At 43.3% G+C, this 15776-nt stretch overlaps 1 protein-coding gene across 2 annotated transcripts in view; it reads right to left on the bottom strand.

Annotated features, from left to right (window-relative positions):
* The window catches only part of IMPACT (impact RWD domain protein), a 219914-nt gene that overhangs the window by 167004 nt on the left and 37134 nt on the right, over positions 1-15776 (bottom strand). For both annotated transcript variants that reach the window (XM_069220038.1, XM_069220039.1), the window contains exon 2: positions 2468-2596. In XM_069220038.1, the coding sequence (XP_069076139.1) occupies positions 2468-2596 (129 nt within the window). The remainder of the gene's footprint in view (positions 1-2467; positions 2597-15776) is intronic.

Below are 15776 nucleotides of genomic sequence, written 5' to 3'. Positions count from 1 at the left end.
GAAATATATGGCTGCCCTCTTTTCTTTGCTCCTAATTCTTTTGACCCCCCACCCTCATTCTCCGGGTTAAATGCCACAAAGGTGCCTATTTGTGGCTTGTTTGGTGATATAAAAGTTTAGGTAAACACACTAGAAAGGGTTGCATCTCTACTGTATCACAGCCAGTCTGTAAGAATGAGGCAAAAACACTCCCAAGATGGGTTCCCTGTTGTGTCCTCTCTCCTGCAACAACAGGCCTGGGGGGGTTGCTGTGGCACCTGGCATACATCCACTAGACTCCAAACCAAAACACATGGGTAAAATACATTGTCATTTACAACGCCAATAGGTCTAACTCTCACAAATGCAAAACTTATTGCATTGCAAATGCTTGTTATTAGTTGTGAGCAACAATCGCCCCCCCCCCCCCCCCCCGAACTGTTTATTTCAAAGCCTATTCCTAAAATGTCCAGCAGATGGCAGCCTGGCACCACTATTCGTCTGGTACCAAATCCGCTGCTGCCGTCAATCGGCTTTCCTATCAACTTCGAATCAATTCCAAAGCAAGTGCTTTGAATTAGGGCAGAAAAAGCCGAGTACAGACCCCATTCAGGCAGGAGACTTCTGACTTCGTTGTACCTAAATTGGCGTTATTTCACTCTCTCGCCTAAAATTGCCTCTATTTCAAATTAAGTCTATGGGTAAAATACAGACATTCCATATTTATTTCGCTCTCCCTCTTTCCGATATCAAAATGTTGGCAAGTAAGGGACTGAGTAGTTAAATTAAACATAACAGGACCTTCACTTCAAACGTAGTACTTAATTTGAAAATAAATGTATGATTCCTGTTTTATTTACTTCCTTATTCTTTTACAGGGAGAGTGACAGGCAACGGGGGCGCACACACAGGCAGAAGCAACACGGAGGGTGTGGGTGGGGGAATCAACACAGGCTCGGGCTGGGAGTAGCGCCGAGTAGGGCGCAGCTAGTGAAGCACATGGCGAGGGAAAAGCAAAGGACAAGCAAGGTACAGGGAGGGAAGCAAATGACGATGGATAAGCAAAGGACAATTAAAGGTGCAGGGAGGGAAGGGAGAAACAAAGGACGAGCAAGGTGCAGCGAGGGAAGTAAATGGCGAGAATGAAGTAAAGAACAAGCACGGCGTAGGAAGGGAAGCGAAGGGCAAGAGAGAAGCAAAGGGGAAAATGGAGCTGAGGGAGGAATCACAAATGGGAGACAGCTAGAAAACACTCTTGTACATTGCTAAAACAAAAAGAAAAAAGTAGCACCTGAAAAGAAAGCAATGTCAGGACACAGAAATGCGCCCATAATCCAGAGTAGAGCGAAACACAAAAAGAGGAAAGAAAGCTCACACATGGTAACAAATAAGCAAGCATTTGCAATGCAATGTGTCTCGCGTTTGCTCGAGTTGGAGCTATTAGCGTTGTAAACTCCTAACCGGCCTTAAATGAAAAGTAAAACAGTTTCACATAAGCGAGCCGCCATGAGCGCAAAAGTAGACACACAAAGGGGAACAGAAGTTTGCTTGCAGTGAAACGTATCAGCAAAAGTGCAATTATCCATGTAACCGGCAAAAGTGCAATTTTAAGGGCAAGCCCACGAACCAATCAAACTGATGGGCGTGGTTAAAAGCCCACAGAGAAATTATACCAGGGACAGAGCACTTTGCACGCTCGACCCTAAAAAGCAAGCAAATCAGAGTGACAATGAAGCCAACCAATAGTAAGCAATCGGTGGGGTCTAAGCCCACCATAAGCTAACAGAACGATAGCAAGCGATCTAGAATGGAGGAAACATTGCAGTAACAAAGCTTAAATTGAAGACAGTATAACAGGAATTGACAAAGTGATTGCTGTGTTGGAAGGCGCATAGGAGTTAACATGGCGAGTACATTTTGTATGCGGTGGCAGACTATCGTTTGAAATAAATCCTAGAGTGATTCAAAGCGTGAAGGTGTACTATGAATAAAATTAAATATGACAACAGGCACTAAGAAACGTGTACCTGCAGACTTTCCCCAACCTTTTCCAATAAAAGTTCATTGTCATTCTGCTACAAAATATAATTATAGAACATAATAATTTTTATTAGAGTTATGAGATCAACAGTCTAATATTACATAAAAGCAGTTGCGAGCAAATACGCAATGCAAAATTTGACAAAATGTTTTTGCAGACTTTCCCCAACCTTTTCCAATAAAAGTTCATTGTCATTCTGCTACAAAATATAATTATAGAACATTATAATTTGTATTAGAGTTATGAGATCAACAGTCTAATATTACATAAAAGCAGTTGCGAGCAAATACGCAATGCAAAATTTGGCAAAATGTTTTTGCAGAAACAACAGGGGCAGAAACGTTTGATACATCATTCGCACAATTCCGTGCTCAGCATTCACAAGGACATTTCCCAAGGAGCAAAACGTCAGTTTAAAATGATTTTCAAATGTTTTAAACATGTTACCTGTAAGCAAAGGCTGCACTTAGAAAGGCTGGCAGGATCACTGATGCGTATGCAAAATATCCTTGCAGCTTCATCAATGACGCACCATTCGTCTCCGTAGATGGATGACAGTGCTTCAATCTCGTCAATCTAAACAAAATAAAACTCAACATTTACACGAATCTCAACTGTGGCTTTGAGATCCAACCTTATGCCCGCATAAACAGCGTGCCACTGAATTAACCAGTTACTGACAAGAAAGTGAGGGGCCCAACAAAGCGTTGTGAAGGTAACACTGCCAAAAATTAGGGGTTACACAGGAACCTGTACAGTTTGCATGTGGATGGTCATTTAAAACACTGAACACATAAAAGGCCATGATGAAAATAGTAATAGTTTAATAAAATCCATTCAAGAGTGCACTTTGTTACGAACACTATGGTTAAATGATAACAGACTGAAACATGTTCAGCAGCCCAATTTCAAGACATTTATAAAGCTTCTTTGTATTTCTGACACTTTTTAAATGAGTGATAGGTATGTTACTTGACTACTATAAGCCTCTTCCTGTAACAGATATGTCAAGCCGTAAAACCTTTAGTCCTAAACTTGAAGATGCAGTCAGTGTGACATCGTTTTTCCCTGAACTGGCCAGAAAAAAAAGAATGTGGCGGTATATCTGCCATGCCATGGGAGTACTGTCGTCACATATGGGAACCCTTGAGATAGAGCCCTCTGGTGGCCTCCATTTGCAAGTACAGCTAAGAAATACTTGAGATGCAATGCGTGAGAAATCTGGGTAGGAGCATACCAGTGCAGACAGGTGGTACGCTCCGGAGCCCCAGTTGTAACAGCCAGGGTCTTTCCTTTCGTCCCTGGTGCCCTGCGGCAGAAAAACTGGGAACCAATTACTCTTTTTAGCACTTGACCCTGAGGGTGGCAAGGTAGAGGAGTACGAAGCTTACTCAAGGGAGGTGCTGGGGGTATTTTATTTGAGTTCATTCGGTCTACAAATCTAGGCCATTTAAAATAACAGAGATAACAATCATACATAATAAATAGTGTTTGTTTGGGGAGAAAAAATAAAAATAAAAAATAAATAAATAAATAATAATAATAATAACAGTATAAAAACAGTAGTAATCAGGACAGTATTAGAATAAGATCAACAAGACTAGATATTTGATTGTAGATAAAAAGTACAATAAATAAGACATGGGTTAAAATGTTAAGAGAGAAAGGATAAAAACTAGGATATAAAATTCTGTCTAACATACCAATGTGTGCAAGTGTTTCCCCGTAGGACCTGGTCATCATCAATCCTCATATAGGGGGCAACAGGTTCCTGCTAAGAAATTTCTACTGATACTACTAAAAAATAACAGCTGGGACTCCTTCTGTCGACTAATGTCAAGATGGCTCACATGCCCTTTAAAACAATAAGCCTACGCCGGATGTACCAGGCCTCCGCTAAAAATTTGGTAACTGTAATAGCTACCACGGAGGATGTGTCGTATGTACAGATTCTGGTGGCGCTTGCTCTATCATGTAATGACATATTTTTGCAGAGGGGAATGAACCACCTCCCTCTGGGACTCTTATACGAAGGGCAAAAAAATAGTATGTGCTCTATTGTTTCTTTACGATTTTGGCAAGAGATACATCTATCATTTGAAACGATGTTAGAGGACCAGTGAGCCGTAAAACCATTGATAGGCAGTGTACCATATCTTAGTTGGAGATATAAAGCACGGGCGTACGGAGGCATGGGAAGGTTCAAGAAGTTCTCAGGCCAGGGCTCGTGCTTAAGTTGGAGAAATTCCATTGTTAGCCTGCCCGCCCCTTTTTGATGCAAGGAGTCTTCATTTACTTTCTCCCAATATCTTTTAGTAACAAGTTTCCTTGCATTATCGGGGATTTGCTCCGGATATTTCCAGTAGGAAGGAAAACCTATTTTGACCCAGGCAGATTTCATTTCCTTCAGCCATGGAATTTTCTCCAGTGCCTGAGGGGTGGCTATGAGCTCTCTTATGGCCAGCCTGTATGGTTCGAGTTCAACAGATTTCCATAAACGAATCCAATAGGAAAGAGGCCTTAGGGCTGCAGTGGTTTTAATACTGTTTAAACCTAGGTCTAGCCTTAGAGGGGTCATTGGTGAGCCCATACCTAGGCGGGCGATCTGTCTAAGAAAATGGTTTTCCTTGGTTTGCAGGATATCAAGGTTTTTGTGGGACCCCCAAAGTTCCGCTCCATAAAGGGCCGCTGCTCTGATTTGGACATTGTAAATCTCTGCAAGTATGTTCAAGGGGGGGCTCGGAGCCTTTCTCGATCTACGGACAAGGGCCCCACCTCTCTGGCTTATAATGAGAGCCCCTTTGTCAAGGGCTGCCTTCCATTTGCCTGTGGTCGATAGTCTGAAACCCAAGTAGTCAAACTCTTCTACTTTCTCCAAAGGGATCGAGTTCATTTCTATGCTAGCACGTGATCGTTTCTTGGAGGTACTATATATCATGAGTTTTGTTTTCTTGATGTTTATGTCCAGACCATAATCACTACAAAAAACACAAAATTGGTTGATCAGGTTTTGGATTCCCATTGGCGATTTAGATATCAAAATTGTATCATCTGCATATAGCAGACACAGGATTTTTTTCCCAACCAATTTAGGTGAATCATTTATACAGTTCTCTAAGTAGTGAATGCAATTGTTGATATATAGCAGAAAAATAGTGGGTGCCAGGACACATCCCTGTCTAACACCTTTTTTAATAGCTACGGGGTCAGTCAACTCGCCCCCCTGGCCACATCTAATTTGAGCAAAGGTATCTTCATGCAGTTGAGCAATGAGTTTCAGGAGACCAGATGGCACTCCCATGTTAGATAATGTTGACCACAGCAGGTTCCTGGGGATCAAATCGAATGCGGCTCTGAGGACTATGAAGACCACGTAAAGATTGCCCCTCCCCAGGTCAACGTTCTTCCATTTTATTGACATGAATCTTAGGGCTTGGTCAACTGTACTCACTGCAGGTCTAAAACCTGCTTGTAGGTCAGAGAGAGCTTCGGACTCCATAATCCATTCCTCGAGATGGAACAGAAGATGCTTTGCATAGATTTTCTGGGAGTTATCAAGGAGACTAATCGGACGATAGTTGGCAGGGATGCTCGGATTTCCTTTTTTGAAAATGGGTACTATTTCAGCCCCTTTCCAAGTGGGTGGAACGGGGGCCCCTGCTGCAATAGCATTGCAGATAAGGTTGAGGTATGGTGCCCATATGTCTGGTCTTGATTTGAATAGATCGCCTGGAATCTTATCTGGGCCAGGGGCCTTTCCCCATTTCAGTGAGTCTATTGCTGCTCTTGTTTCGGTTAGAGAGAATGAGATCGAGGTGGTCTCTTGGTTTATTGAGGCATCGGGGGCCCACAGGGATGCTTCAGATGGCCCTTCGTATAGTTGCCCAAAGTGCTCTACCCATGATACTGAGGGGATTGAAGAACCAGGTGCGGCAGGGGAATTGCTACAATCGTCAGTTATTAGTTTCCAGAACCTAGATGTATCATTGGATTTAGCAGTCTCCAAAATAGTAACCCATCTGGCCTCTTCCCAACTTCTGCGTGCCTTAGAACATTCCTTCTTATAAACTTTTCTGGCTGTTCTTAACAGCTCAACATGGCCATCTTTTATTGCTTCCAGGAGAGACAGTTGTGCTTCTCTGCAACAATTGTCAAACCAAGGAGCGCAGTGCTTTTTGTTAGGATTATTAAGAATTTTTTTTGTAAAGAGATGCTTTAAAGATTGGAACAGGTCAGTGTGGGCTGCTAAGACTTTGTCACCCTCCCCATTTTCATTTAGCCGGATCATGCACTCCATCTGGTTGGCAAGCAGGTTGTAAATAGGTGCCAGATATTTAGGGGAAGAACTAATAGATTCCCATTTTAGGTTGCGTCTGTTATTAGTTAGAGCCAGCTGGAAGGCATGACTCTTGGAGTAGGGCACATTGAACGAAGGAAAAAGTCCTCTGGTCGATAAAATCAACGGGTCATGATCACTCTCAATTTGCTTTTGGACCCTCATATCGAACATGTGGCTCCACAGTCGGATGTCAAGAAGTATATAATCAATGCGACTGCTGAGTCTTCCGCGCCTAAAGGTAGCTTGCAAATTTACATCCGAGCGCGAGCGACCATTACAGGCTCGGAGGCCATGGGCTAGTGTGATATCGGCCAGTAAGCGCGCAGATTTGTTCAGCCTTGGTTTTTTGTTGGAGACTAGCTGAGGGATGCCCCAATGGGCATCCTCTTCTTTATAAATTCCTTGGACTAGAGGATTAGGTTCAAAAGTGACATTGAAGTCCCCTCCAATCAAAACAAAGAAGGAGGGATTGTTTTTGAGGAGACTGTCCAAAATGGACAGGACATCAGAATCAGCATGGGAGCTCACATTCCTGTTATAGATATTAATTAAAAGTAAAGGTCTCTCTTCAGAAATCATTATTAATAGGACTTGCAAGTCACGGCAACCCGTATCTATTTCTTTTATCTTGCACCTAAGAGAAGTGTTGATCCACACAAGCAGCCCTCCCGATGGTCTCCCAGGAGATGACTTGCGTGCTGGAACCCAATAGCTTTTGAAGCCAAGTCTATATTTGGGTTCTAATGCCCACGTTTCTTGGAAGAGACAGATCAGGTGATCATCAATAAGACAGCCCCATCCTGGGCTTTGTAATTTGCTCTCCAACCCTGCTATATTCCAGCTGAGTACCTTATCGAGATCCTCTGTTTTTATGGACCCTGCTTTATTCTGAGGATATTTCCCACCGGGGGGGGACTGCTAGGAACCATGCTAATTCCCTCAGGTATATTAGGACCAGTGGCTATCTCAATATGTGCCTTGATAACCTCGCTGTATATATCCCCAGCTATATATGAATTAGGTAGATTAGACCCCAGAATGTGTAGAACAGTTGCCGGGAACAGAATACATTCCTTGCTAGCTTGACTCGTGATGCTTGTGGGTGATCCCTGATTAACAGGATCTGCCAAGGTCAAAGGGGCAACAAAGTTAGAGATGCTGAGGGCAGTGGGATGAATGACCTCAGTCTCACCATTGCTCAAAGCCACTTCCGAAAGGTCATCTCCTAGTCAGTCTGTCTCAGAAAGAGATGACGAAGGGCATTTAGGGCCAGGTGCAGGGATAGACTGTGTGTGGATAGCCGAGGGAGCCCCGTATAACGTTGGCAGTTGTCTACTCCAAGCTGGCATGGGAGGTGGATAAAACACTTGTAGCCTGCAAAGGGAGGTTTTTTCAGTTGTAGGATAAGGTCTATTAGCATTTAAAAAGAGCCGTTGAACAAGGTCAGGAGAATTGAAGTTGATGACTATGCAGTCCCCTGAACCGATCTTCGCTAGGGAGCCCACCCACCCTACCCTTCTCACCATCAGTATTGAGGGTGTCATGGAAAAAGCAAACCCTGCATTCACGTGCAACCAATGGATAACCTTGTTTTTAAGTTCGATAAAAGATTCAGTGGAATGAGGTTTGAGTTCAGGGACATTCGATATAATGAGTGCATAATGACATGATTCTGGAGGCAAATGAAGCACTTTTTGATCAGGGAGGCCCCTGGTCTTGTCACTCTTCTGGTGTTCTGTATGCGGGTACTCCCAAGTGGGGTTGCCAACTCCCAAAATAGTTACTGGATTATTCAATGGGGCGTTTCCTTTTATGAAGGGAACTGAAACCCTGTGGGGCTTATTCATTAAAATACTAGCTGTTTTGACGGTGCTGGGCCAATCTTGATTTAAAGAAGAAAAAGGGATTTTGGCTGTTTGGCCAGTGGATCTGTTAGCAGTGATGAGGTCATGGTTGACAAGGGGATGGGATTGGATTTCTACGGGTGTAACAGTTTTAGGTGGCTGACTATTAATAAGGCTTTCCAATTTGTCCTCGATTGATTGGAGGCGAGTTAGAATTGGGAGAAATAGTTTGGAAAGCTCATCTTTTATGAGATCCCTGGTGTGCTCATTTGCATGGCACTCGTTTGTGTTGTGTAAGGGGATTAATGCCGTATCCTTTTTAGAGGGTTGGGCCATGATAGGGGGGCTCAAAGTCGTAGATCGTTTATTTTTAAGAGCGGGTTCCCTTTGTTTCCTTTTTCCTTTGGTATTGGAATCTGCTAAGGTGAGGGGGCCTTCATTTATGAGACTCTGGGCCGGCAGAATAGGGACAGCGCAGGTGGTGATTACAGTTGTGGTTTCGTCCTGGTTCTCCTGGGAGTTTTTAGAGGGGGAAGGGAAAGGGGAAGTCAGTACAGGCTGAAATTCTATTCGCGGGGAGGACTGTAGGGCCGAGCTATCATGGACTAGGATGTTGGTTGAAGAAGAGGGGGCAGCTAAGCGTCGCTGCACTAACTCAATTTCTTTTTCAAGTTCCCCAACAGCCTTTTGCAAGAAACCATCTAGGGTTCTGTTAGAGTGCTGCTTTCCTTCCAACCCACCCCCACGTCGACGGCCCATTATTCTTTAAATCAGGGGCCTTTAGTGAGCCCCCGGCTTATGTGGATGTGTAGGCCTTTGAGACCCAGCAACTGGCACTATAGTGTGATTAATAAGCTTCTTTGACCCTACTGTTAGCAAATCTCAAAGACAGGACCACAGTAAGATGCCCAAAGCGTATATATGAATATATATCGCCAGACCCAACCACTTATCGGGCGCAGACGGGCACAGGGCGGGTAATGAATTATGGACTCCTGCCCTTGGGAGAGGAAGAATGGTGCCACCTCCTGCCACCCTCCAAAAAACGTGATTCAATAAGCAGTTATATGATGAACCGAAATAGACTGGGTACACGGAAAAGTCTGCAAGTATCCGGTTAAGGTTAATAGATTTCCGCGTACTTGATGGGGCCTGGGGCTCTGTGAGAGGACTACCCACGCACCGAGCAGTGGAACTTGAGATCTCCTTCAGGCAGCCATAGACAAGTTTGCTGTATGGTCCACGTCTTTGGTTGGATGTCAGGGGGGTGGCCCTGCCCTGCCTCTTCCTGGCAATGACGGGCAAAGACGGGCAAAGACGGGCCCGCCCTTGGCCCGGGCGCCGCCCGCGCGCGTCCCGCGACGGCGGGAGCGCGAAGAAAGTTTTAAAGGGCTCCTGCCCTTTTGGCACACTTCCCGGCACAGAGCAGCGCTTCCCGCGACGGCGGGAGCGTGAAGAAAGTTTTAAAGGGCTCCTGCCCTTTTGGCACACCTCCCGGCACAGAGCAGGGGTAGACACTGACAACTCAGCAACACAACAAACAACAATAATTCACTTTCCAGGGAGTGTTTTTTCTTTTAAAAAGGAAAATGACTTCATTACAGACAGAATGATACTCACGCATTAACAAACATATTCGATATTGCTGGTGAAAATACCTATAAGACCACCCTCTAAAGAGGTGCAATTAAAATGGGGTGCAAACTAAAGAAAAGTAAAACTGACCATATAATAACTATTAAGAAAAAGTAACTTTGAGAAAGTTACCAGTCAGTCAAGAAATGTTTATTTTGAGCTTAGTTTTAAAACATCATAAAACTATATGAGAATTAATCACTCTGATGCATGTAAAAACAAATAAAATCATATTGCACAATTTATACATAAAATGTATCTATTCCTTAAAAATGCTTTAAAAAGTCCAATTAAAAATCTAATAAAATGGCCTTAATGTTGATGGCAAATCGTCCTAAGGCACATGTCATGTCTAAATATTACATATCAGTTAAAAGTGGTACTGCTTGGCGCCATTCTTGGATACCATATTTCAGAAAAAGAGGCTTTAAGATCACCTTCCGAGGAGTCTGAAAATTTATAAAGTCTAAAATAATGTGCAGGTTGTCACACTTTACGTTTATCCCACAAGCGCATGTTTATCCATTATTACCACTTTTGCCTTGCTATTGTTGTAGCACGTATGTAGATCTGTTCTTGATCTTAATCTCAGATCTAAATGCGGGATTTGGTAGAGCATAAATTGGATAGACGGCTCCCCCTTCAAATACTATCCTTGTTCTCTGGATTTATTTTTTTCGTCAGTATACAGAGTTCCTCTTTTGTGGTCCCTTTCGGTAGATTTTTGCTTCTTATATTCAAAATCAACATCCTACATATTTCCTTCAGGTGTTTTCTGGCCCACTTCAACCGACTGTGCATGATATCATTTTTACATAATGACAACAGGTTTTGTATTTCCCCAGTCTCCAAGCGCATCCAGAATCTTACAGTCTTGGCATAAGCTAGATAGCTCCTGGATGTTATTCCTGTTTCCATCCTTATTGCCGGGTCATTGATGATCTTGGTAGTAGGCTTTTCAGACATGTCCCCTCTTCATATTCCTAGTTTGATTTGACACTTAGGCTTAGCAATTCAACTACATACTTGAACTGCGGGCTGATTATAGGCGCAATGGGCATCTAAAATAGGTCCTAGCGACATATCTCCATAGCATTTATTGCATTTTTAAGACTTCTAGCTGACACCAAGGCTCTCACTTTAAATGATTCAATATGCTCTTTCCACATTAGTCTCTTTTAAAACCATACCCCCAAAATACTTATATTTATTCACTGTTTCTAGTTTATTAGGCCCCAAGTACCATTCAAATTTAACAGATTTTTTCCCGAATCCCATCACCTTGGTCTTGTTCACATTTACAGCTAGCTTTTTCTTATTAAGGTTCTCCAAGAATGTATTCAATTTATTTGGTAGACCTAACTTTTAGAAAGTTACCCTTTATCTGCCTGAGCTGTGAGAAGGCTAATTAGCATAAACCTATGCCAGTTCCAAGTCTGTTTTCAACCCAGAGAATAATTTAAAAAAATGTGTGAAAATTCTCCTAACAGAACATAATAGGCTGACCTGAATAGGCAGAGATGACTCCTCTGAACTCAACAACCTATCCAGGGGTAAGGGTTGTGCCCCTCCTGTCTATATCCCAGTGTCTAATTGTGCATGATCGTTTTGTGCCCTTCAAAGGATGCTAAGACAATTCTTGTGTATTGCCTGTCTGGTTACTGAAGGACCCTGCTTTTGTCCTACCAGATGCCAGTCTCTGGGTTTGTTGTAGGTACAGTGCTTGCTTCAAACTAGATTTTAGTCTTATATGTGGGAGGACACTAGGATTTGCACACTCCCAACTCACGACCCAAGCTTCAGAGCTCAAGTTTAGTGAAGCCGAAGTCCTTCACTATCATGAATTTGCACCAACACATTGCATTTTGGCCTTGGTTGCAGTAAAGCACCAGGAACTACTGCAAAAATGTGTAGTTCCTTTACTCAATTGGGTGTGGACCTTTACTCCATTGGTGGAGAGGAACTAGAAGTGTGTTAGGGTGTCCCCCACCAACACACTGCTGAACCCTACAAAGCTAGAACCTCACCCATCCTTCCACAGAAAACTGATGGGCTTGCAAAAGGATATCAGGTGGACTGAACCTCCTGCACTAGGCATAATGGACATGTGAGCAGGAAAGAGGAGTTTGGAACCTTTCCACTGGAAATCCATTGACTGGAGGATCTCCAAATCATAAGCCTGGTCTTCTGGGCAGATCTGGGAACATAAAAAGCTGAAGATTCCCATCCAAGCAGTGGTAACTGAACATGGACATTGTTTGGCCTCTGCCTGACACTATGAGAGACTCAAAGTGCTCCCCCTGAGGTCCTTACATATGTACTTCTGTGGTTGTTGGGCCACCAACAGAAGTTTGGGAACTTTTTCAAACTGTTGCTCCAGAGCTTCAAAGGGATCGACCACAAAAAGTATCCAACGAGCAGTTCCACAGCGTCAAACTGAATTTCAGGGTTGTCCCATGCGGATAACAGTTTTTCTTCAGAAAAACAACAAAGTTCGTTTTCAGACTGGGACCTGGATTGTTTTTTCATTTCTCTACTTCCAGGACCATCAAGGGGCCAACGTAGTTGTGGTAACTGACCAGTGCTTTTTTGTGGTAGGCATCAAACCACATCTAAGTCCCAGTCTACTGCAACCATTGACTACTATCGGCACTTTTTGGTGCTATTTTCACTAAATCTTTAAAAAACAAATCATACCTCTGCTTCCCTTTATTGCATTTTTGTCATTTTGGTGTCATTTTGCATATTACATTTTTTCTAGTTTTATGAATTGAAGTGAGATTGTTATTGTGTTATTTTTTTGACTTTTTAATTGTTTTGATACTTCTAAATGCTTCACACACTTTCTGTAAGTTAAGCATCGCTGCTCTGTGCCACAGCTACGAGGGAATGAGCTCAGATTTAAATTATTGAATCCTCTGACTAGAACTAACAAGACAGTGACTTCCTTACTTGTGGGGTACGAATCCACCCCAACTAATAAACCACTTTATCACACCAAACCCACCAGTGTACAGCTCTGATTTTGCCAAAGAACTAAAAAATGACAATTTTATGCAACAGTAATGCAATCACTAGGCCTGTCCATGTCTCAAGGCAATGACCAACATGTGTAATTGGCATTTTAGAAGAATCTGCAGGGTTCTTCATTTCCCTAGAAGACAAGCTTGAGATAGCTGACATGATGTCAAACGGGCTTTCCCAGGCAGGATGTCTGGTGCCTTTAACCTACAAAAGGTGAACAAAATGGTTTGCTCGAAGGTGTGGCAACCAAGCAAAAGTCCCAGGGAAAGCTTACCTGCCACACAACAGGCCTTTCAAACTTCTGATGGATCCGTGGACAAAGAAAGCTGTCATTTTCACACAGGTTTCTTTTGTGCATTTTGGCCACAACCCAAAGGCAGTTAATTAGGGATTACAAAGATGAAAAAAGTCTTAGATGTGAATCATTGATCAAGCAATGTTGTTGTGTGAACTGTAGCACCAATAACAGAATAAGTATAAAACACGATACTGACAACAGTTAAAGTGGAAGCTATGCCTGTGACTCCTAAACCTCTATCAGAAATGAAGCATGTTCAAGTTTCTCTTACTTTCTGAAGAACAGAGTGTCAAAAACCACAAGCAGTTCCACTTCAACTATTCCAAACAGCACCTTGCTATAGTGGAAAACATGCATTTCCATTTGGTATGAAGGGAATAATCCAATAGAAAGGAATAAATGTGCCCCTCCCAATCAGAGAGACATACCTAATTCCAGGACAGGGAGAATCAGTCCACTTTGGGAACACCTGCTCCACTTGTCCCACAAAACCAAAATTAACAAAACACAAGGAAAATCCAAAAACAGAAAGGGGGCATAGTAGGGAAATCAGAATAAAGGAGAGAGGAACGACAAATGATGCGAGTCTGGATACAGCGGATAGGCAAATTTACTCCAGCGAACAACACAAACAGCGATTCTTAGATGCAACAAGAACCCAAAGAAGGCAAATACAATGCAGAACAGACTCCTTCCTTGTAACAATATGCACAAATCTAGCCATTAGGAAGGGTGAGACAGAAACATATACAGAATGTAGCCTTCTGAGAAACATGGTTCACGAGTCCTTACCAGAACACTAGGAAAGAAGCACATTGTCACCGTGAAATCCAGCTTCCAATTACATACATATTTGACAAAACGCACACCCAAGATAAAGGGAGAAAAAAATTCTCAAAAGCAGGGCAGTGCAATCATATATATATATATATATAATTAAAAAGTAAAGTCCAGTAATTCTAAAAGCAGTGGAAACTAATGAAGGCACTGAAACTGTGCAAAATATGAACAATGAGACAAACAATAAACACGCCCTAATACATGCCATCTTAATGGCCAAGAAGTCCAGAAAACATCCTTTTTAAAAGGCCTGCGGTAAGGAACTGGCAATAGTCCTGGATTCTAAGCACTGAGACTATATTGACAAAGGTGTACTAGAGTAGTTACTCGTGGAGGAAAAAAACTCTCTAAAATCCTCTATAGCTAGTACTACGCCCCGGATAAACTAGGACAAATAGGTCACTGCGAGGATTGGAGGGCGTGCATGGAAGTTGATATGCAGACGCAAGTACTGGGGTCATGTGTACAATGGAGCCCAATTTGGAAGATGTGCTCAAGACTATTGAAGAAGTGTCAGGTTTCCACAATGTCCAGAGATGATATTGTTTGGAAGCCCATCCGAGGAAGTATACCCTCTAGTCACCCAGAGGAATAAAATAATATCCCATATATTACTGGCAGCAAGAGAATCAATAAAGGGATGTGGGATTCAGTGGCAGTGCCAACAAAAGCTACATGGATAGCTACGTTTTGGCTGATAGTGGGCATGGAGAAGATAGCAAAGACAGCTGGTGGGCAAGGAGAAGTTTTGAAAGCAAAGGAGCAGGACATTGCAATATTTCAGCTAAAACGTCAAGGAAATGGTTTGCTCAGAGGCACTCAGAGTGCTCTATAGGAACTGAGGTTAGATGATTATCACAGAACGAGAAAACTGTAATTGAAATTGTACTTATATAGCGCTTATTATACCTGATGAGGCGATGAAGTACTTTACGGAGAGAAGCACCCTACTCCGGATCCTAGGTTACCGGCTACTCCAGTGGTTAAGTTGGTTATTGTGATTAGTCATGTACCTTCAAAAAAATAAATGACATACACTTTACTCCAAATACTTTGTGATAGATTAAATTAATACCAGTTAGCGGTGATCACCTGTGGAGGCCATGTAGTTTCAGTTGAATGACTGGTGAGATAGACAGGCAAACAGAGATTATGTAATGTTAAATTGCAAGGAGAGATTTTTAAAGCAGGAGTGTTAAGAAATAGTGGTGGACAAGGGGGCGTGAATAAGCCAGTCAAGATGCGGAAGCAATCTCTGGAAACTCTGTCCGTCAGCCTGCAAATCCAAGTTCATCCTGGATGGGGACCCTACACGCGGACCACCTGGGGCCAAGAATAATATCCAATGACCCCGACAACCGCTGAATCTGAGGGCCCGCCGCCACTCCCGCTAGACGCATAGTCAAACCTGCTGGTGGTGGAATCCCTCTGTTGGACCTACGAATGTGGGAACTGCCAAAACACAGGGCCCTGCCCTCCCCCACCAAGACTACTTTGGCCACCCTGAAGGCATGCCGGCGGGGCCCTGATCACAGTCTTGCAGAGCACCACTGCCGGGCGACCCGAGGAGGCCCTGGAAACCCCAGGTGAGATGCTGTGGCACGGTTTACAGAGCACCAGACCCTCACCAGCATACCCCCCAGCTGCCTCCTGAGCTCCTCTCCAGAAGGCCTTCTCTCTATCGCATCGGCATTCACATCGGGATGCACAAGGGGGAGTCTCACATATTCCTCACAGGAAAGGGCCACCGACTCAGGGAGCTCCAGCAAAACTTCA

This window comes from Pleurodeles waltl, chromosome 2_2 (genome assembly GCF_031143425.1).
Source record: "Pleurodeles waltl isolate 20211129_DDA chromosome 2_2, aPleWal1.hap1.20221129, whole genome shotgun sequence".
NCBI lineage: Eukaryota > Metazoa > Chordata > Amphibia > Caudata > Salamandridae > Pleurodeles > Pleurodeles waltl.
This window is presented reverse-complemented; position numbering and strand designations above follow the sequence as displayed.